The sequence below is a fragment of the Populus alba genome, chromosome 10 (genome assembly GCF_005239225.2).
Source record: "Populus alba chromosome 10, ASM523922v2, whole genome shotgun sequence".
Lineage (NCBI taxonomy): Eukaryota > Viridiplantae > Streptophyta > Magnoliopsida > Malpighiales > Salicaceae > Populus > Populus alba.
In genome coordinates this window covers 13653511-13676701 of record NC_133293.1, presented here as the reverse complement: position 1 = coordinate 13676701, position 23191 = coordinate 13653511, and the positions used below count along the sequence as shown (strand labels likewise).

At 33.8% G+C, this 23191-nt stretch overlaps 3 protein-coding genes across 3 annotated transcripts; 2 read left to right on the top strand and 1 right to left on the bottom strand.

The window, feature by feature from the left end:
• The first annotated feature begins 5401 nt into the window (after positions 1-5401).
• Positions 5402-8546, top strand: LOC118048057 (homocysteine S-methyltransferase 1). The gene is made up of 7 exons (XM_035057584.2): positions 5402-5723; positions 5874-5930; positions 6247-6452; positions 6572-6701; positions 7595-7798; positions 7993-8064; positions 8216-8546. The coding sequence occupies exons 1-7, from the start codon at positions 5553-5555 to the stop codon at positions 8363-8365; spliced, it is 990 nt and encodes a 329-aa protein (XP_034913475.1). The 5' UTR covers positions 5402-5552; the 3' UTR covers positions 8366-8546.
• Positions 8547-13906: 5360 nt separating this feature from the next.
• On the top strand, positions 13907-16070 carry LOC118045887 (zinc finger protein CONSTANS-LIKE 6). The gene is made up of 2 exons (XM_035054635.2): positions 13907-15155; positions 15663-16070. The coding sequence occupies exons 1-2, from the start codon at positions 14052-14054 to the stop codon at positions 15894-15896; spliced, it is 1338 nt and encodes a 445-aa protein (XP_034910526.1). The 5' UTR covers positions 13907-14051; the 3' UTR covers positions 15897-16070.
• A 3869-nt stretch (positions 16071-19939) lies between these two features.
• On the bottom strand, positions 19940-21533 carry LOC118045817 (LOB domain-containing protein 42). The gene is made up of 2 exons (XM_035054536.2): positions 21073-21533; positions 19940-20989 (listed from the first exon to the last, which is right to left on the bottom strand). The coding sequence occupies exons 1-2, from the start codon at positions 21254-21256 to the stop codon at positions 20448-20450; spliced, it is 726 nt and encodes a 241-aa protein (XP_034910427.2). The 5' UTR covers positions 21257-21533; the 3' UTR covers positions 19940-20447.
• Positions 21534-23191: the final 1658 nt, after the last annotated feature.

Sequence of the window (23191 nt, the reverse complement as noted above, 5' to 3'; positions counted from 1 at the left end):
TGTAATCTTTCAGTGGTTGCCGTAAGGAATGATATCATAGCTCCTGCAAGAGTAACAACAGGACCTGCATCAAACCCCTCCTGTTTTTTTGTTTCCTGTTTTATGGCGTCTTTGTCAGGCACTACTTTAGTTCGGTGGCAGCTAGGATTAATGGTTTGGTTTTTTTAAAGTTCGGCTTTTTCGATAGTTTATGAACTAGAACTTTTTCGTTGCCCTATGTTCTCATTACATGAATTTTGCTCCTGTTGATATTCTCTCATTTATTGAATACTTTATTCAGCTGCAAAATTTGGATGCGAAGAAGGCATTGCATTTCAGGCAATTTTACCCGATGTCCGCCAAACCTATAAAACTCGCTGCCCATTCGTGAACCAGAGGATTGGCTACACATAGGTAGGGAGCAGAGTTAAAAAAGAATTTTCACTTTATTGCTTCAATTTCACGGTTCGATAAGTTCTACTACTTCCAGAAATAATACCGGGTAAAGTGAAGCCTTTAATAATTGCCACCAGTAAGTATTCAATGCTATGGATTTCAGGAAGAATGGAGATACAAGCACCACAACTATTATTATAAAGAAACTAAGAACGGGGATCTTCCAGTCATCGGATTTCAGGGCTGCAGATGACATATCGTTTGCGTCTTCTTTATTTTATAAATTCACGCTTTAAAATAAAAAAGAAAATATAAATTTTTGATGGCCCAAGTGTGTGTCTAGCGTGCTTTGTTTTATTATTTTTTCTTGTATTTTTTTTAATCATATTTTCCACTCGATCTAGCCTCTTTGTTTTTTTATTATTATTTAATACATTTTAAGTCTCTGAAATTTAAAAAAATAATAATAATAACTCTTTGTTATCTGATAATCTATTTTTTTTATTTAACTTAAAATGATAAAAAAAAAAGAAGCTTCTTTTAGCTTAGAAAAATGAGGTATGTTTTTGCTATCTCAATTTCATAGGACTGTCATTGTTATAGAATAAAGATCTACGGTATCAGCGCATTATGCGGTTGTTTAATAATTCAATCAATAGGACCGTTGGATGGAGTTAATTTTATGTCAAACAGCACAACTTTTCTTATTAAATTGATATGATCACTTGTTAGAATTGATAATTAAGAAACTCAAAGTGACGGTTCAAATATTAAAAGAGGAGTCATTAATTCTCTCCTAATTTTAATTTCCATTGAAGATTATTTGAGAATATTTTTAATGGACTAAAAAAAAACTAAAAGAGATTACAGTTTCTGATTAAATAATTAATGGCAAGTTAATTTTCACTCGAGGGAGGAATGACAATTTCTTTCTTGCCTTTTTTCTTTATAACAGCAATTATATATTTATTCTTTAAGAAGAATGGTCAAACTTCAAAGGGACTCCTGTGTCGCCCATTCAAAAGCCGAAATTAATGCATCTTATAGCGTGGTTTAAGAAAGATAGAAGCCGACGCAGTCTCGATCTCTTTACAATGGGTCCATGGCCAGTTCATAACCTATCGGACACCAATAAGTGTATAAGTTACCGTTTTTTTCCCTTCTAGCGACGGTTGGGCAAGCTAGGTGACGGAAATGAAAGGATTGTTTGGTGGTTACGCAGCTTTAATCACAGCACATGATATGCAGTCCGGTGGTAACCTATCTTATGCATGTGCTTTTTGCAGCACACGATCTTGGATGGTGGTAATGCAGCTTTAATTACAGACATGTATATGCAGTTTAAAACAAAAAAACAGGACCTTGAAGCTTCATCTCCTAAACAACATCGTCACCGTGCATGTCCCCGGCCCCTCCTCGTAGCTGCGAACATGAAGGGACAAGGTCATGGCAATGTCACCAGCTGCTACTGAACTGCTGGCTGTTATTAATGCAACTAGTTAAGAGCAGTATCATTGAATGGAATGGCCATGTCGGTCGGTTTATTTCTCAGATGTAGACACTCCTCCCAAGGGATTAACTCTAAGAAATCGGTCAAAGTGAAGCTGTTGTTCAAAATCTATGGAGTAGCTCGTTGGACAAATGACAAGGATTATCGCAAGTTCTTTATTCCTGACCAACCAATAAGATAAATTTAGCATGAATGACTTTTCCTAACCAAATTAAATTGAGTTATGAACCTAGCTAGGTCCAATATCTGCGAATTAATTAACAAAAACATCCTAGTCAGAATGACATGCTTAGGATTGTAATTGTAGTTTGACTGCCTTGGAAAAATTTGAACGTTGGCGGATTCTTTGGTGAAAAACTTTGTTTTTAAAAGGCTGTATTTGAATGAAATCAATTTTAACAATTTTTTTGGTATCGCATGTAACTAGAAAAAATATTATTTTAAAAAAAAAAAAAAACTATCATTCTCTCCTTATATAACACATCATTTATTAAACATACTCTTCTATATAAAAAAATCAATCATTTATAGCCTTTAATTTGTTTTTATTCCCTAATGTACTCTTTAATTTGCGAAATATTTTTTGTAAGACTTAATATACACAACACGTGATAGTTTCAATATATTATAGAGTTTATTCAAATTCGAGTCTTTGCACTATATATGCTTGTTTTATTGACTTAAAAATGTATTCTTGTCGCTTTATATTAAAATCATTTTTATATCGTCTACATAATTTTCAATTTTAATGAAATTAATTTTGCAAAGTGATATATTAAAGAATAAGAATAAATTAAATATTACAATTATTTTTTTCAAGGATATAACTGATAAGTGGTGTAATATATTAGGATATATTGATAAGTTTTCCATCAAATTTAATGTATTATGATAAGATGGGGGAGTGCCTCTAATTGATTTGTGAGTTAGATATGGGATTTACATTGATTCTAAAAATTTAAACATTTAATAAGATAACACTCTTTGTAAAAAAAAAAAAAAATCAAATACCCTCAGAAATTACTAGGTCTATATATTAATAACTGTATTATTTCGTCATACAAAAATATGATATCATCATTATTTTTGTAAAAGAAAGTAATACAATTTATGATAGAATGAATACTTTCTTCTAGTATAAAAGCAGCAAGCGTGTACACATGTCATAAAAGCATCTCCAGTTTGGAATAGCCGAATTAATATGGTTTTTTTAACAGTATAAGTTTAATTTTTTTTATTTATATGAACTCTAACGGTGCTAACTTATTTAGAAGAGTTAACTATATTTTAATATATATAATACACAATTATTTTAATAATTTGATATAATCCGATTAATTTAATGGGTTTAAAAACAACCCGAATAATTCTTAATTAACATAATATTAAATAATTAAATTATAAAAAAAATAACCCGAGTCGACCCGAATAAACTTGTCAAACTCATGATATGAATTATGAGATCAGGATAATATTTTAGAAAGCAAATAAAAATATATAGATTTAAGAAAATCAAAGAAAAAAAAACCAGTGAAAAAAATATATTAGTACAATGAATGATATTTTGATTTTTTTGGAAAAAGTGTAAAAATAATATTTTAAGAGAAATGCTATTTAAAATAGTATTTTATTCAACATTTATGTTGTGGCAGGAAAAACAAGCAAAAAAATCTAAAATATATTTAAAAAAAAATTTTGACTCTCCATTTTGCACTGGGTTGGAGCTGCTCTAATAAGAAGGTAAGCGTCCATTGTTTCGCTCCAAAATCTAAACTATCTAAAGTAAAGTATATATATAAAAAATCATTTCCACACTGCACTTTTAGCTGTTAAACCGTGTAAATGATAATGCAATTACAGGCCTGTTTGCTTTGGTAGGTGGAGGAGACAACACCGAAGTCAACGATCCAAGGTGATCACCAACCCTGTCTTCTCCATTCCTTATCAGAGCGGTGACTTGTCAACTATTTGTTCATATTCAAAGGTTTCTTTGACTTCCAAGCCTTGCCTTTATTAATGAAGTATTTAATTTCCTTATAGAGTGCCTTATGGGGACGGTCATGGTCCTCATTCTTTTCCCGTCATTTATATTGTTATCGCGCTTCTTATTTCATATTGATATATTTAAATGTTCTGCTTTCAATGATATTTTCTTGGTTCTGGTAATTTAATATTCTGAAAAAACAACATAAAGTTTTTCTTGTTCCCCCAGCCCAGAACTGAAAATAGTTAAAAACAACGAAGATTATTCTGCTTCTGATAATTTAATTGAAACTTTGTGTCTTAGTTTGATTATGATGCAATAATTATTACAAAAAAAAAAAAAAACATTTAGCACTGACTTGCTAGGCTCTTCCGCGTCGATTCTTATTTTTTAATTTTTACAATTCAGGATCTTTTAATTTTTTTGAGTTTAAATTTTGAGATCAATACCCAATAAAATTATTAAATTACTCTGGATGCACAAAATTGATGTGAAGAATTATTTTTAAAATTTTATAATAAATAATTTAATCTCGTTTGTATAATCTAATTTAAAAATATCCTTATGTCTAGAAAAAATCCTCACTTGGAGCCACGGGCAAGAGCACGACTTGCTTGTGGATTTTATGTTAATGGTCATGCATTCCAACCAAGTTCTTTTTATTTGACTTGGTATTTTTATTATTTACTAAAAAAAGGTTTATTTTGCTTCTTTTTTTTTAAACTCACCAAACCTGCCTTGCCTTTCAAAGTGGTTCACCAAGAGTTGCATCATAAGGAAGCAACGTAATCACAATCTAGTCCCTCACCAACCTCCACTGGAAATTTTGTGAGGACATTGATTTACCAGTGGCCTTGGCCTTTCGGCCTGCCTCTCCAAATCCTCCTCTCATCTCGTGGCCCTACCCTTTTTTCTTTTTTATTATTATTATTATTGTATACAGTGTATTTATAAGTATGGTTGTAATTATTTTTTAAAATATTTTTTTACTCAAAAATATATTAAAATAATCTTAAAAAATACAAAAATTAATTTTAAATAAAAACAATTAAATTTTTTAAAAAGTATGATTTCCACCGGTTTCCAAACAAACATTTTTTAATGACAAGCGACCAAGAAGATGTTCCCGCTTCCTCATAACACAATATTGACAGATGTCATGCAAATCTTTGATCACACCAAGAATTTTTTGCTTTGGTTGACCAGTCGCCAAGAAATCTGTAGCCTCACTGTTAGACTTGTACCAAGAAATTATTAGAAACTTTTACCAAGACATTGCTAAAAAGTTGGAGCTTGGTAAATTAGTTTACTCGTTAAAAAATAAAAATAAGAGCTAAGTAGGTTATCTCATATTTTAATATTGAATCTACATCACACTACTTTTTTTTTTTTATCTAGAAAAACTTGAGCTCCAACTATATTAAAGCTGAAATTTGGAATAAAAGAAGAATTTTTTTTTTTTTTTTGAAGACCTAGCCCAAGGGTTTTGTTTTTTTTTTTCTTTATAAAAAAAGTAAAAGGTGAACCTGTATGCTATTTCGTCCGCGTTCACAAAAAAAAAAAACGCTAACAAAGACCCCCCTTCCTCTATCACCGGCGCCATTAAATACTTCTGTCATGGTGTCTGAGTCCTTGTAAACCCAATATCTAGAGAGAGAGGGAGAGAGAGAACTCCAGGGAGAAATGGGTTTCGAGAAGGCAATAACATTGTTGGAGGATCTGATAAAGAAGGCAGGAGGCTGCGCGGTTATCGACGGTGGATTCGCCACCCAGCTTGAGAGACACGGCGCAACCATTAACGACCCTCTTTGGAGTGCTCTCTGTTTGATCAAAGATCCTGACCTCATCAAGCGGGTCTCTCTTTCTCTTTTGTTATCTCCCAACACACACATTGTCGTCTTATTTTTTTTGTATACTGTTTGATCGTATATGAATAACGGGCTCTGTTTTTTAAATCCTTTTCAAAGTCTTAATTTTTTTTTTCTCTGTATTAATATGATGTAGGTTCACTTGGAATATTTAGAGGCTGGTGCAGACATTTTGGTTACTTCTTCTTACCAGGTTTGTTGCACCTGCAATGAATTTGATCAAATTTTAATGTTGTAAATTTATGTCTTCTAAAAATGAAGGCATAACAAAAGAAACATAGATTTCTTTATCCAATGGATCAAGAAGAAAGAAAGAAAGAAAAGGCTGGTTGGATTCATAATTTGCACTAACTTCTTGTCGTGGTCAATTTATTATATGCTTGATTCTACTTAGCCAATTAGTCCTACTCTTAATTTTTTGCTGGTGAAAAAATATTTGGACTAAATTTAAAATTTTCATTTTTAATTACCTCCTCTTTGTCTTATTTGGATTCATTTTATATTTATAGGCCACACTTCCAGGATTTTTGTCCAGGGGATTATCCGCTGAAGAAGGAGAATCGTTATTGAAGAAAAGTGTTACATTGGCAGTTGAAGCCCGTAATAAGTTCTGGGATGCTGTGGAAAGGAATCCTGGGCATAGTTATAACCGAGCTTTGGTTGCAGCCTCCATTGGAAGCTATGGAGCTTATCTGGCTGATGGCTCTGAGTACAGGTGCCTTGGAAAATACTTATTTCTCTGAAGCTTTTCTGGATAAGTTTTGACAAGTTCAGGTTTTCAACGTCATTTTTATATTTGCCCCTTTTGAATGTGAGTGTGCTATTTGATTCCAGTGGGTGTTATGGACCAGATGTGAATCTGGAAAAGCTGAAGGATTTCCATCGGCGGAGGTTGCAAGTTCTGGTTAAAGCAAGTCCGGATTTGCTGGCCTTTGAGACCATTCCCAATAAACTTGAAGCCCAGGTTCGTTCTTCTTCCATTTCTGCTTTCTAAGGTGTCACATGTATAAAATTATTGAGTTGATAAAAATTACGGACCACAATTCATGTTTTTGAAGATATTCTGAATTTTGGGGCCAAATCTTTGTCTCTTCTTGCGAATGCAAGTTCTTTTATTAACATTTAAATAGCCAGGATTCCCTGCATCTTAAAATTCTGAAGTAGCCTCATGAGCAGCAGCAGCAGCCACCAAGCCTCGATAAACTAGCTGGGGTTGGCTACGTTGATCATTTTGTGCCATTCCACAAGATCATAATTCTCAACTAGCCCCATGAGCAACTTTTCATATTTGCTCTGTTTTGTTAGGAAACTTATTGCTAATTTGTCATGTTTGTTATTTTTTTTATTGATAGAAGCATGAAACTCTGCAAAATATAAACGTTATTATGTGCTTCTTGAAGTCCAATTGAGTTTTATGGATGTACCTTACAACTTATAACGAGTGTTTGGTTTGCATGCACAACTATCCTCAATTTCTATTGTCAGACCATACTTTGCTGAACTATGGCAGGGCAATTGTCTGTGTAATCAAATTGACTATGCAGTAGATAACCATAAGTAAGAGTTCAAATATCCAAAGGAAACCGCTGCAGATAATCAATAGCTTTTACATGTAGATTTTGAGACTTCTGTTCTTTATTTGCCTATTGTGCCTAGAGTAAATATTTGGAAAACATCCTTAAGATGATACCAAAGAGAGAGTTTCTCTGCTGCATTACTCTTTGTATGGTTGGTGAGACGTCTTTATCATGAATTGAAAGCATTTTAGTGGTTGTTTGCCCAAAAAAAGAAGAGAACATTTTCTAATTCTAACCTCAACCGTGCCTCTTGATATAGCATCTGAATTGACAATTTCAGGCCTGTGTTGAGTTACTTGAAGAAGAAAACATCAATATTCCATCTTGGATTTGCTTCAGTTGCGTGGATGGTGAGAATGCCCCATCTGGAGAGAGCTTCCAGCAGTGCCTTGAGGCCATAAATAAGAGTGATAGAGTAAAAGCAGTTGGAATTAATTGTGCGCCTCCCCATTTTATTGAAAGTCTCATCTGCAAATTTAAGGAGGTATGACTGGACCACGGAAAAATCACTGAATGATAAAAAAAAATGCAATACAGCAATTTATTTCTCTGTTCATGATTTAAGTAAATGTTAAACAAAATGGAATACAGCATTTTTAGTAATTTGGCCTGCAACATTTGTTTTTCCGAAGCTGTCTGAATAGTGTTGTACTATATTGTTTTTTTTTTTTTTTCCAGTTGACTGAAAAGTTAATAGTTGTATATCCGAATAGCGGCGAGGTATGGGATGGCAGAGCTAAAAGATGGCTGGTAAGTCCTTTTGGTGGCTAATTTATTTTTTTTTTAATTTATTTTATTTCAAATTATCATTTTCTTAAAATTTATTTATTACATCTGTATTTGTATACGATTGTTATGTTTCATTTATCAATTACTTTCCTATTATGCTGTGCATCCACAGCCATCAACCTGTTTTGATGATGATAAATTCGAGTTCTTTGCAACAAGATGGCACGACTTAGGAGCTAGCCTCATTGGAGGCTGTTGTCGGACAACACCCTCTACTATTCAAGCCATTTCAAAAGTTTTAAAGGACCCTAAGCAGTCGTAGGGCTGGCCCGGAATCTTAGTATCTGGAGGATAGCTACACATTTTTCTTATTGTATTCCCACCATAATTAAACATTAGATGCCTGCTATTATTTATTTATCTCCTTTTGTATTTCTATATTCCTTGTTTAGTTGAATTTTTTACTGCATGCTTTAGTAGTCAATGGATTTGAAAAGTAACAAGGTGTCAGATCCATCTAAATATGTTACACATTCCCAGTTTTTGACTGACACCCACTGTAAGCAGAATATGATTTTGAGAATTGCCTTTTCGAATTGAACGCGTTGTTTGGAGGAGATTCAAAACGAAAGCGAGGGAGCTGTTTAATGGAATGCTATGCGGATGAACTTAGTGTCAGCAAAAGTTCTGGCTTTCTGCATCTTTTACCATCAGCAGAAGTTATTTCCGAGATGAAACAGCTGTAGTAGTGTCACTACAGTCCACCAAGTTAGCAACAAGCAAGGACTATGTAGCCGTAGTAGTTCAAACGCAGTCCACCCAGAAATATCACCCTCATGACATCGTCACTGTCCCATTGCCACCACCCAGTACGGAACATGCAAAAGCATTGGAGATTCCCTCCGCGAAAACATCCATGGACTCTGGGCTGCCCGACTCTTAACTCTGCGTAAGTTTAAAAATTAGATAGTTCGCCGTTCGGAAACAAACTCAATTGAGCAGTCAAAGAATACTCAAATTTTCTTTAAAGTGTTTCAAGGCGTGACTCTCTTTAGGCCAGTCACTGGGAATATGTACCACAGACTGAAGGTCCAAAATCAGTGACAGTCAAAATGACACCTAACTCAGTTCAACTACAAATAAAACTGGTGCTTGACGCCAGAAAGGCTATAGTTGCTTTGAATAAAATCCATGTATATTCTTTAACTCAAGCAACATTTTGAGCCTTCTTCTTGTCTCGTTACAGTTATGTAATTTCAAAGCATGAAAATGAATCATAAGATTTAGTTTCCTATTTTTCATAGAACACGAAAATCATACTACTGATTCTGCTTTCTAAAGTCTTAATCCCGAACTAGTCAGGTTCGCTATATGAATCCTTCTAGGCCATTCAGAGTGAATATAAGCCAGTTCCCACTCCTATAACAATTAAAAAAAAATTGCACAAATTATATTACCGAGTAATTAAGAAAAAAAAAAAGTAAAATGGTGATGGTTTAAGCATCAATCAGAAACAACACGAACGACTTAATTTATTGAAAAGTAAAATTGAAGGCAAGGATATCCATTTCTAAGTCAGGGAGAAGCAACGACTACTAATGAACGACGCCATTTCAAGAATTGATAGAATGTACTAGTAGAAGACTTAGTGATTAGTATCGATCAACTTACTTGTTACAGAGAGGAGGGTGGTGGTGGTGGCCGTGCTGGCGGTGGTGTTAATGAGCTTTGAAATCGTCTCTGCCTCGACTGCGAGAGAGGGAGAGGAGTGCTTGTTTTCTCGAAAGTCGAAACTGCCTGCGCGCGCCGATGCGATGGGGTTTCTTGATGACGCATTTGCCCTTGCTTCTTTTCTTTCTCTCTTTCTTTTATTTTCTTAATAAGATGGGCTAATAAGATTGGACCAGGTCTTAGGATCCTAAAAACTTTCTTGGACTTTATTCCATTTGAAGCTTAAATTGTGACGAGCCGAATACTTGCTTTCTAAGCCCAAGTACAAAAAACTAAGGTTTCTTTTATTTCTTAATTTTTAGCTCAAAATAAAGAAAAGTTATAAGTTAATTTTGAGTCATTTTTTTTGTAAATAATTTCTTGAATTATGATCCAGGTTTAGAAGTAATTTTTTACAGGTAACACATAACAAAGTCTAAATTTTATATAAACATGCAGCTGCGAAGCTTGCTTTGTTTATTAAAAAGTATTAAAACTAGATTTTTTGAAGTTGGGGATTGTTGAATGATAGGATTTTATTTAATGACTGCTTAATTTATTTAATTATATATATAATACACCTATTAAATCGTACTCTCCAGAAGGATAACTTTGTATAAGTACAATTTTGAACATCTAGATTAAGTTTAAGGTTTAAATTTACGCAACATGGAGTAAGGTTGCTTCCCTCTTGTAGGTTGATGATTGGGCCTTCATTTGGAATTTTGGTCACAAGGATTTCCTAGGAGTTAGGTATGAAAATGCGACCCGTGGCCATTAACCCAAATCTAAAGAATCACGATAAAGCACGCAGACTTTACATGCATATAAATTCGAAAATATATAAAATAGAAGGACTAGAACTAGAGAAATATAATAATTAAGCTATAAAAACAAAATGATGAACCTTTCCTCCTTTTCTTTTCTCTTATTGGATCGTAAAAGAAGTCATATCAGTATATAAATTCGTTTTTAACCTTCTTATCATTTTTTCTCCGCGAGCATTAATTATGATATAACCGTATTCCCTGTCTTCCATTTTTAAATATTGACATGGCTTCCTTGCACGTACAAAAAAACAATATAATTATGTTATTCATGTCAGCCTGTCAGAAGTCTAGTCATTTAAAATTGGTGTCGATTTAACTTTTGTATAAGGACGTGATTGATACTTCGTTGAAAACGTGGTTTTTTAAAAAAATATTTTATTTTATTTATATTTGTAAATCATTTTAATAAATTAATATTTAAAAGAAATTTTAAAAAATAAAAAATAATTTAAAAAAGAATCCGTTATAAATCTCTTTGAGACGTTATATATTTTTTATTAATTTCTTTTAAGCAAAACATAAATTTAACAGCAACAACAACCAAACACTCAAACTTTATGTAAAATACTGCATTTTTTCATGGGAACTTTATGTTTAAAACTCCTAACTTGTTGTAAAATTCTCCCTTTTCTCATCAAAACGTTATTTCTAAGACTTTATTTTTTCTAATAGCAACAGCTGAACTGATCTAAGTTAGAAAAAAGGCATCTTTACATGGGAAGACAGGAAAACTTTATTTTATATTGTTTGTTTTGTATAGTAGTAATTTTTATTATTATGGTTTAAAAAAATAAAAATATATATATTTTTAGCTGCTGTTTTTTAAAAATAAAAAAATAAAAATATATATTTGAATAAAACTACTATAAGATAAATTTTTACAATAAAAAAAAACAGGCTTTTATGAAAAATATACTATTTTAGTTTATATAAAATTAAAATTTAAAATACAATTATATATGGAGTACGGTGAAAAAACAAAAAAATATTTTGTTAACCAGTAAAGCAGAAGCTACCATAAAACATCAAACGTTATCTAATTGCTTAAAATGTTGAATATTGGGAAAGACTAAATCAAGATTAGTCTTAGTAACTGACAGATAAAATTTGAGAAGTCTTTGTAGGCCAACCTTCCTACGAAATTATATAAAATTAAATAACACATATGTGATACTTATCACCTCAGGATAATACAAACCCTGTCACACGTTCCTTCTCTCCTTAGCTTGAATAAATTTAAGAGATCCTTTTCTTCTTATATAGGTGTCGTTATTCCATCGGAATTGCAGTCAATTTTGTGAGCAAGAGTTAAAAACTTCAAATTTATGAGAGCTTGTATTCATATATGATCTGAGAAAGAGATAAGGACAGGGATGGCTACATGTAAGTCAATTTAAAGGCAAGGAATATGTCCAAGTTCCCCCTAGCCTCTTTATCCTCTGTGATTTTATGTAGGATGGATTTGAATTACAATGCCACCACATCATTGTTATCCATTATTTTTATTATTATGCTCTATTTCACATTATAGTTTAATCATATTTTTAATTGTTTATATATATATATATATATATATATATATATATTGATACATCATTGTTATCCATTATTTTTATTATTATGCTTTATTTCACATTATAGTTTAATCATATTTTTAATTGTTTATATATATATATATATATATTGATCATCTTGATGTACTAGTGTATAGAATAAATTTAAAAAAATAAAAAATATTATTTTATTATATTTTTCAAGTAAATTATATTTTAAAAAAACAATATTCACCACACTTCGAAACAAACCCTTAATATTTACCTAGCAGCAAATTTTGTCAAGCTTGTCTAGATTATTTTTTTGCACGATTATAAATTTTTAACTGACATGTTTTGTAGTTTGTGATCACACGTGGAGCTACAAATTTAGCTCAATGAGACTCTCTCCTAGAAAAATATAAATTGATGAAGCTCGAATTTGGCAGTTATATATCATTAATGTACAACAATTAGGCATTAATAATAAAAAAATAAAAAGTCATATGCTTGCTATGTGGAAATATCTATTTATTCACCCACCCTTTTTTCTTTGGCATATAGACCGTTTATCAAATCGTCAGAACACATGCTATCCCTAAATTTCTAACATAAAAGCTATGAAACACAAACAATAATGACTTCTGAAACTCCAATATAAATATATTTTTTTTCGTATCTTTTTTTTATCTTGTAGTAGTGGTCATGATGTCTATTTTACTAATTGATAATTTTTTATTTTGGAGTTCGGATTTGCAACTACATATTATCTTACAATAAATAGGCACCGGAACAAATACACGAGGAAACCTGGCAATTAGTTTCTAGCTAGTCAAAGGCCCCCTCGTTGCGGGACTTCTGTTATCGTATTTTCTATAATTAACTTACCAATAGCAAATTCTTTGACTTATATAAGAGTATTATTTATAATTATTGTCATGAAAATTATTTTCATTGCAAATAAAGAGTTGTATATTCATATACTTTCTCACAGTTTAACGAACTCCTTTCAACTATATATATTATTTAGCATTACTCTCACAATATTTAAAATAGTTCAATTCCGATAGTCCGAAACAGTTTATTTAGCATTACCCTCAAGTTTATTTTTATTTAGCATTACAGTTTAATGAACAGTATATAATGTGTTAGGGTACAAGAAGATTTTGAGGCAACAAGATTATTGTCTTTAAAGTATTAATTATCCTCATTATATTTGTTGAAAGATTAAAAAAATATACCTTTATATATATATATATATATATATATATATATATATATATTCTCTCTAAATCTTTGCTCCAGTAAAGTACAACAAAACTTCTCACTTTTTTTTTTTATGTTGTATAATTTTTTTTTCATTTATCTGATATTCAAGCAATTATTATAACATGGAGCAGGGAAACATGCCGACAAAAGGGTGTCCTTCACGTTCCAGTTGTTGGGCGAAGAGGGAAGAGAGAGCAGGAGATGCGCTCTGGAAGACTCAATCTCATCCTGGCCACCTCTCCTGACCCCACCGAAAATCCCTTGACATGATTGGCAGCCAATTAGAACTCATAAAATAGGATAATCTTTAGACTCAACCAATAAAAAAGCAGATAAGGCCTTGTTGTTGTGGTCCTAAAAGTGCAAACGACTTTCTATGTGGAAAACTCCCGAAAAGTGAATCCAAAATAAATAAAGGGCGAGCCCCATCCTGCTAACTGGATTACAAAAGCGCTCCTTGTGGGTCACACCCTCTAATATACTCAAATTATTGAGCCACTGTGAGATCCAAGAACTGAAAAAACACAAAATAAAAATCACAATGACCCAATGATTAATTTCTGGGAACCCTTTTGCTTGCTCGATTCCCTAGTTTTGTTGATTTCATTTTTTCATTCTCCCTTGTTTTTGGCTTCAAACTTTGTTTCTTGAATAAAAACACAGCCTCATGATTTGCAGCAAAAGTTTGGCCAACGCTGTTGGTGGCAGAACTGCCAGAGCCTGCGATAGTTGTATAAAAAAACGTGCTAGATGGTACTGTGCAGCCGATGATGCATTTCTTTGCCAAGCCTGCGACTCTTCAGTTCACTCTGCGAATCTATTAGCACGTAGACATGAAAGGGTTCGCTTAAAGTCCGCATCGCTTAAATCTTCGGACGCAGGTTCGAAAGAGAATTATATGCCATCGTGGCATGGAGGGTTCACTAGAAAAGCCAGGACACCAAGACATGGCAAGCCAGTGTCTCAATCAAAAATTGAAGAGACGACAAGGAATATTCCGATTCCACTAGTGCCTGAAGTGGGTTCTGATGAGATATCGCATGAAGAAAATGAAGAAGAGCATCTGCTGTATAGGGTTCCAATCTTTGACCCTTTCGCTGCTGAATTATGCACTTCAACAGCAGTCTCGAATGAAGCGGGAGCAGTAGTACCAGCCGGTGGTACTGATACTGATCAGAGAGCTGCTGATTCTAGTGGAACCGAATCAAAGATTTTGTTAGGAGGTAGTGAAGGGAAGGATGTTGAGAGTTTGCATGGATTTCTACCATCTGATATGGATCTTGCAGAGTTTGCAGCTGATATGGAGAGTTTGCTTGGTAGGGGTCTTGAAAATGAGTCTTTTGGGATGGAGGAGCTGGGACTTATGGACTGTAAAGAAGAAAACGAGTTGGGGGTGAAAGGGTGTCCTTTAGGCAATGGAAAGGTGAAGGTTGAAGAGGAGGAGGATGCAGACATGGAAGAAAAAGCTGTTAGGGAATGTCATGCTGATATTGAGATTGATATGGCAAAAGATCCGCCTTTTGAGTTGAGCTTTGACTATGGCTCCCCAGTAGCTTGTGTAGAGGAAGATGAGAAGGTAGGGATTGAAGAGGGAGACTTGAACAACAGTGATGGAGAATATGAAGATGATGGTGGTGCAAAGAAGAAGAGGAGAACACTGCTGAGTCTGGATTTTGACGCTGTCATGACTGCTTGGGCAAGCCAGGGGTCTCCCTGGACTAATGGTTACAGGCCCGATTTCGACGCTGATGAATGTTGGCCTGCCTGCATGGTAAGATTTTTTTATTTTCATCGCTGGTAATTTGTTTCATTTTTTACTCACTAAAATAGGATCCTGTGTTCAAAGTACGTGTATTTTTGTTCATTATTTAATTATAGATTTTGTAGTTTATTTTATATGTTTCCGTTTTTGGAAAAATATATAGAAAAGATCTTCTTTTTCTAAATGAAGAAATTCTTAATAAGGTGAATTCAGTTTATCCATATGATAATGAACCAATTTCAAAGGAACATAACAATTTAGAATTTATATTAAAAAACATAATCGTTTTCCACCTTAATATTGTTCTTATCGTATGACCATGGTCATTGTGATTAGTTGGTTCAAATCTAGAATGGAAACCAGATTTATTTAGCAATCTCTCACTTCCAATGTTGGATTAATCTTTCTTTCTTCACATTTTCTTGCATAACGGGATTCGAACTTTGAATTAGCTGATCACTGAGCGACAATTGTAATATTTTCCCTAATTTAAGACACTGCATGGGGATTTTTCAGGATATTTGCGGAGCCCAACTTCATCACCCTTACGGAGACGTGAATGGATTAGGGGCACACCCTGCAGCTTTGGTGGACGGAGGGCGAGAAGCTAGAGTATCCAGGTACAGAGAGAAGCGGAGAACAAGACTGTTCTCCAAGAAAATAAGATACGAGGTCAGGAAATTGAATGCAGAGAAGAGGCCCAGGATGAAAGGGAGGTTCGTTAAAAGGACAACCTTCGCCGGAAAATAAATATTAACTACTCTAGCTCGCTGCAAGTTCGATTGTGCACATCATCACGATCCCCTCTTATGTATATTACTGAGGCTGTGTCCTCTCCTTCTTACTAACTTTTGCTATCCCTTTAAAGCCGGGGGTATATTTTGATGCTATGTATTTCTGTTAATAAAAAAGCATATTATTTTAGTTCCTACAAAACTAAAATTTGAAATGTAATATATACCAAGGTCAGTGTAGAAAAACAAAAACTACTTGAATATCCAAGATGTTTAATTTTTTATATGTGATTCAATAAAAAGTAAAAATTGGTGGATTTTGGAAAAATTTCAGATGATGGGTCTGTTGGATTTTTCATAGAACAACATGAAAATGTATTTAGGAAGTATGGACCGACATCAGACTTAACTATACCAGGCAGGCCCATGTGCTAGGCTTGGAAACGAGCTAGCCAACGCGTGCATGACATAAACACGTGTGGCCGAACATTTTAGATACGGGAGAAAAACCCAATTAAAGAGAACAGGCGAGGATTTAGAATGGGGTTGAAGTTAAAACGGTGCTGCTTCGACATGTATCAGATTTTTTAGGGTCTGTCTTTCTATGTGGTTCTATATTGTCTTTATAAACTAGCCGCTAGCGTTGAAACTTGTATATGACAATTATATATCTCATATATAAAAAATAAAATTAAAAATATGCTCATGAATATTCAGTAATAATAATTTTTTAATGGATTTTTTTTTTTAAATGGAAATTAAGTACATAACCGTAATGCTTTTTTGTTGACCAGGGTGGATAAGTACTTATGACCGCAAGAAAGCTAGATAGCCTTAAGTTTTTATGTTATTTCTGAAAATGAATATTGAATAGTTAATAATAGGGTAACTGATCCATCTATACACAGCCGTTTTTCAACTTTGTTGTATTCAGTTGAAGAGGAACGTTAATATTTTCTAGGGATTTTTCAGAAAGAACCGTCAAGGATATGAGAATAAAATCACCATTGAAAATGATATACGAATCTTATGAAACTGCTACTTGTGGAAATAATGCAGAGTCCCCCATCTATGACCACCAGGGTGGTTTAGAAAAGACGAACTTGGAAGGGTGGGTTTTGAAAGGGACTCAGGTGAGATGGGCCCTTCTATTAAATTCCCAGTTTGGCCTTTGGTTGCAGACGAGCGTGGCCTAGATGCTCATGTGTAAGTGGACCACATCTTCACCATCACGAGTCGTGTTTTGGGCTGTAAAGATCAACCCATAAAACAAATGACCACCAGGTCCAAAGTTATAAAGCCATGGTGGTCCATATCTGAACGGAGAAACTGGTAAAAAGATTAACCAGAGACTTTGTGTTTATGTAAAGTTTGAACTGATAAAACCAGTCTCCTTATATTATGCAAGGACATTCTGAGTACTGCCATCAAAATTAACCATGTGTGCTGGATGTATGGTTGCAATTCTGAATCAAGTAGGGACCAGGGAGTACAGATAATTAAGAGAGCGTGACAACCAATCCAGACACGATGCATACAGAGAGCCTTACACTCCTAGCAAGCTAGTCAGGGATGGGCCACTCTACTAGCCAGGTTATCTATTGATCTTTCTAACATAAAATATGTAAGATCAGATGACAGCCCTGGATCACCTCTATTACAGTGATGGAACCTGTCTGTCTCTCTCTCTATATACACCTGGACACATTTGCATCAGGTCAAGGATGTCGAAGTACCGAGACGACAAACTTGCAATTTTATGGGATTGGAGACAAACGCGATCTTTAAGAGCCATGAAAGAATGAATAAGAAAAGAAAAGACCCTTGTTTACAGCGTTAGTTTCAAGGCCAAAAATCCCTTGGTTGTTTTAAAAGGAGCACCAAGTGCATGCGTGTGTAGTGTAAATTACTATTACTGATGTATCAAATTCGACCACATCATTACGCCCTCGCCCTCTTAAAGTGCAGGGAGGCACAACCAAGCTATAAAAAGTAGATGGGGACCGTGGCTTCGTTCAATTTAAGGGCAGAATCATGTCCCTATCATTTTTGCCAAATTATGATTAATAATAGCTGTAATATCATGTTGGCTTCATACATGCATTTGTTACCGAATACTTTATTAGGAGCTATAAATTACATGAGCCACCGAGTTCTTGATATGGAGTTAGCAGCTATGAAGTGTTCTGTGCAATATCTCAAAGACCCGTTGCAGATGAGCCTTCAAATCCGCGATTCTTTGCAATAGAAGGAACGGATAATGATTTAGCCTCAAATCCAATAAACCAGTGAGGAAAAAATATGTAAAATAAAAGGGCTAAAAAGGATCGTGAAACAAAAAAGAGGAAGGAAAGAATTGGCACTAATAATATATATATATATATTAGTAACCAGGTTTACAAGGATTTGTCAGGTTGGCAATAATAAAATATATATTCCATAACATGGCAAATGACACTATTCACTCAAAATTAGTCAATCACGGAGTTACAGTATGTTTGACATGTCAAACAATTTAGTGAATCACTTTAATCTTAAGAATTGTGTGTTTTGGCTTTTAGGTTTGAGTTTTGGATTTATGCCCATCCATGAATGCATGCATGACATGTTTTTTTTTTCTTCTTTTTATCAAAAGCATGATTATTAAAATAAAAACATGCAAAGCAGTTGTAAATAAAAAAAAAACATAATATTTTGATTATTTTTATGTGACTTATGACACCAAGCACACAAGATTAAGTCTTACAATATGCTTGACATGTCAAATAATTTAACTAATCTCTTGGCTTTTAGGTGTGAGTTTTAACTAATCTCTTGGTTTTTCTAAACCCTGAATGTAATATCATTAAAGTTTGAAAGTATCTCAATTGAGTTACTCTTTTAAAAATAAATTCATAACTATCAAAATCAAAATTATTGGTAGTTAAATTTTGTCCACTCGAGAGCTTTCTCTCTTCAAAATTTCTAGGAACTCTCTTATCTCTTATCCCAACCTCGAGAGATTGAAATGTGAAAAAGTTGAAGTTGAAGTACCAAAACATAAAAAACTAAAAAAAGATATTAATAATGAAAAAAAAAACTTGAGGGATCAAATCAAAGTTTTGCATAACTTTCATGGAAAAGGGCTATGTTTCTTTCTCTATGTTAATGTTGTTCCTTCACCTCTCAATTTTTTTAATAATAAACTAAAACTCTATCTTATAAAATTGATCAATAATTCAATGCCAAATACCTTAAAGCATAAGAGGTAAGTAAGAAAAAACAAATAAAAAAAACGAGTTCATCATATAAATTAATCATGAAAAACATAACTTCAAATGAGGAGAACAAGCTATTATCTCATGGTATCTGTAGTCTACGTTGATTTTTTTTCGTCACATTAAACCCTGCAATTTCAAGAAAGGTAATTAGGCTCTTGATATTTTATATTTGAGATAAAGTTAGTCTCTTCTTTCAATTCCGCTATTTTCCCGTTAAAGTCAAAATTATTAGCACAAGAGAGACAAATGGTGTGGATTGATTGATGAAGAATATTTTGGTCAAGTTTGACTGTGACCAACCATATTTCGAAATTCAAATCCCAGTAACTTTTATTCATTTTGGTTTTTAATTTAAACCATACAATTTAATATAACTGAATCTCTATATCACAGAGAGCCCATAGCTATAACCAATATTTCAAATTGCTAGTAATCCCACCCCAAGCAATTCTCACTTGCACTCGTTTGTTTAAAACTGGAGTTATAGTGTCGTAGTGGAAAAAAACTTAAGTGACATTGGTGAACATGTTAAGCTGTCCCTAATTGACTAAATTAGGAAAGAGATATAATATCTTAAATAAATCATAATATCACAATTATAAGACCTAGCCGGGCGCAACAATCAACCCGTACGTTAACCTGTCGATTCAAGGTTTGGCCTAGATTTAGGTAGTGAAAAAACCCTATTTTTTTTTAACATAATAATATTAATTGAAGTTATTTTTTAAGAAATCAAAATCTAATTTCACCGGTTTATCTGAGTCATGGGCTAGATGGACCTGCCGAATCAAAGTCTTATAACCATGAATACATCTTCTTAACGAGAATAGGTCTGAATAACAAAATGTTATGTAGTACGTAGAAAGTACGTTCTTGATATTAATTAATCAGTGCTACAAGAAGAAAAGAAGTGAAATATTTTGTTTATTTCATTTCATTAAAATCCGATATATTAATTTCATGGATTTTGAGAAAATCATCTATACACATGTCTCGCCAAATTAGCCAAGGTAAAATGTATGTCCCTGATATATATATGCCCTTTTCCTACATAAAAACACCCCCACCCATACAACCACTTAACAATAGATCGAGGGAGAGTCTTTCGGATTTTTTCAAGAAAAAAAAAACTAAATTATCCCAACACACACACATATGCATATATACACGCTAATTGGTAGCAAAAGAAGAGCATGTAAAAGTGATTTGCTATCCGTTTGAGTCGTCAAAATTGCTTCACCATGCATGATCTCATGAAGCTTATTTAGCTAGCACACCTGCATGCTCAGCTCATTTAATCTGGTGCTTTACTTCGAAACCAAAGCAAGAGTCAGTTCCAAACCAAGATCACTATCATCACTTTGTCCATTAAATTTGAAGACCTGGTCTGGCTCAACCCGACTCCACAAAGAATCCTCCACAGTTTCAGCAGCGAATATGCTATCCTCATCTTTGATACGACTATCCCCGTTTCCCAAATGACCAAGCCACGACTCACGAACCGGTTCAAATCCCAACTCTCCCTGGTTAAGCCGGCCCGTTGGCTCAACCAGTGAATTGGGCCTGGTGTCAATGGACCGCCTGTACCGGGTTCTGCTCTTGACTTTGTTGAGTTCGGGAGAATTTTGGTCCGTGGACACGTGGCGAATGTCGTAGGTGTTGAGGGAAGAGATCAAGTGTGGTGCTGGGACATCAGAAGAAGGAATTGATATGATGGGTAACCCTCTGAGCACTGCATCAACGGCTGCTTGGCACTGGGCCCAGTTCCCTGACCAAAGCATGCCAACTGAGCCATAGACCGGATTCACTATCCTGCCACACGCCTCATATAGCAAAGAACTAAATATAGCTGCAAGCAAAGACAAAAAAGCAAAATCAGACCGAGCAATTACTGGAAAGAAAACTGTGCATGTGTGTCTGTATATATTATACCTGGGCGGAGTCGTTGAGGCGCGGCTTCAATGAGGTTGATGAGGCCAGCACGACCATAGAACTTGGCCAAGAAGAGAGTGGCATTGGCTTGAGAATCAGTGGATTTGATCCATTGAAGACAAGGTCTAATGGTACAGTCATCATTGCAACCTTTACGCAGGACCCTGCAGCCATTGCAGCTCATTCTCACGGGTAGCGTTTCTGAGCTAGAGGAGAGGCTTTTGGGCGGAGATGGTAAGAGAGAGATGAGTAAGGAAGAGAGGTAGGGGAGTATTTAAGGGCAAGGGGTTGGTGGGTGAGTTGTGGAAAGAAGGAGGCGGCGCAGCGGTTTCCCAAGGGGGTGGTGTTTTGGGAGTGAAATTGAAAGCTAAAAACCAGGGATTTTGTTCCTAATCTTTTCTTGCTTGAGTAAGCTGCTTTCTTGGAAAAGCCTCTGATTCTCTTGTCTCTTTAGTTGGATAGGATTTTACCCTAGATGCATTAACTTTATTACAGATGTACCTTCATATCTTAAGAGCATTTTAATTACTGGAGAGTTCTCTCTCTCTCTCTCTCTCTCTCTCTCTCTCTCTCTCTCTCTCAAAGCATAAAAATAAAAAAAAATAAAAAATTAATTAAAAAAACAAAAAAAAATCAAATTAACTTAAACTCATGATTTAAATTATACATCCTCATTGAATTTAGTAGTTTTTATTTCCAAAATTATTTCAATTTAATTATATGTCAGCCTATATCAAATAATAATATTTTTAAAAATATATTTATGCGTGGAATTAAAATAAAAAAAATAATATAAAAACAAAAGGGATTTTTTTCAAATCAAATTAAAAAAAAAAACATTTTAAGAATAAACAAACAAACGATAAACAGTTTTCACCAATAAAAAATAAAAAAGATGGGTCTTGAGCTGGAGCTGACACCCGCTTTTGCTTTTTACACCAATAAAAATTGCATGGACAATTTAAGCTCTTTTCAATTTCTTCTCTCTCTTCTTCATGGAGTATTTAATTATTGTTCCTCTTCTCAGTTCCATTTTGTGAGGGCAGAAAAATAATTATAGTACAGTCAAAAGGTCAAAAAATAATTATAGTACAGTCAAAAGGTCAAAAAATCGAGGAGAAAAGAGGATGGGGATGCTAGAGGGGAATAAAAGGTGGGAGGAGAAGGATACAAAATTAGAAAGAGGCACGGTTGAAGCTCAAAGTCAGGCCTATTAATCCGTGCGGACTGCGGATAGCCACGTCTTCTATTATTTGTTAAAAGCATCATGGCTGATGCAAGTTGCTTTTATCGTTTTAACACAATTTAATTTGACGAATATTAGAGAAATAATATAGTTGTAAAACTAATAATGCTTATTTCAAAAGTTATTTATCATTTAAACAAATTAATATAAATAAAAATCAATTTAAAATTTTATAAATATCCAATAATAAAGATATTATATTCAACATTCAATGGCAATAATAAAAAAAAGATATGCTGATGTGATTGAAAAAAATATAAATAAATAATGAGTTATCAAGAATATATCAGGGCTTTATTTTTGATATTTTTGGTATTATTAAAAAGATATCAATAAAATAATTCTAACAATAACTTAAAAGAGTATTAAACAAGACTGTAATTAGTTAAGAATCATGTTAAAATATTTAAAAAACTTTGACGTTTATCAGTTCCAAAGAAAATGAAATTTTTGACAATTTGAGTTGCGTCTGAGCTGTCCATATATAATGATATATACGAAAAGAATTTTCTTTTTTGGGGGATAGAAAAAAGGGCGATGTTAGAAAAGCTTAAACATGAAATGATGTATAAAACAAAAGGTCGCCGCATTGATATTCTTGGCTACCGTGTCTCCCCACTTCCAATCAAATTTCGCGAGGATGTTTCAAAAGGTCGCCACATTCTTGTTTTTGGCTACCGTGTCCATATATAATCATATTTTTGGTTAAACATGAAATGATGTATAAAACAAATGATGTATATATGTTGCGTCTTTGCAGCTTCTGAGAAAAAGAAAGAGGAAGATGAGGGTGTTTCAATTTCTAGGAAATTCTGCTTCCATCAGGCAGGATTGGTGTTCAGAATGATGTTCGTACATTATTTACATCTGTTT

What these genes read in the sequence shown, in the direction of transcription:
- LOC118048057 (XM_035057584.2), top strand. Translation starts at nt 5,553, where the DNA reads ATGGGTTTCGAGAAGGCAATAACATTGTTGGAGGATCTGATAAAGAAG. An exon ending in ATCCTGACCTCATCAAGCGG is followed by an intron (nt 5,724 to 5,873) that starts GTCTCTCTTTCT and finishes AATATGATGTAG; the next exon opens with GTTCACTTGGAATATTTAGA. An exon ending in GCTGATGGCTCTGAGTACAG is followed by an intron (nt 6,453 to 6,571) that starts GTGCCTTGGAAA and finishes ATTTGATTCCAG; the next exon opens with TGGGTGTTATGGACCAGATG.
- LOC118045887 (XM_035054635.2), top strand. Translation starts at nt 14,052, where the DNA reads ATGATTTGCAGCAAAAGTTTGGCCAACGCTGTTGGTGGCAGAACTGCC. An exon ending in AATGTTGGCCTGCCTGCATG is followed by an intron (nt 15,156 to 15,662) that starts GTAAGATTTTTT and finishes GGGATTTTTCAG; the next exon opens with GATATTTGCGGAGCCCAACT.
- LOC118045817 (XM_035054536.2), bottom strand. Translation starts at nt 21,256, where the DNA reads ATGAGCTGCAATGGCTGCAGGGTCCTGCGTAAAGGTTGCAATGATGAC. An exon ending in GCCTCAACGACTCCGCCCAG is followed by an intron (nt 20,990 to 21,072) that starts GTATAATATATA and finishes CTTTGCTTGCAG; the next exon opens with CTATATTTAGTTCTTTGCTA.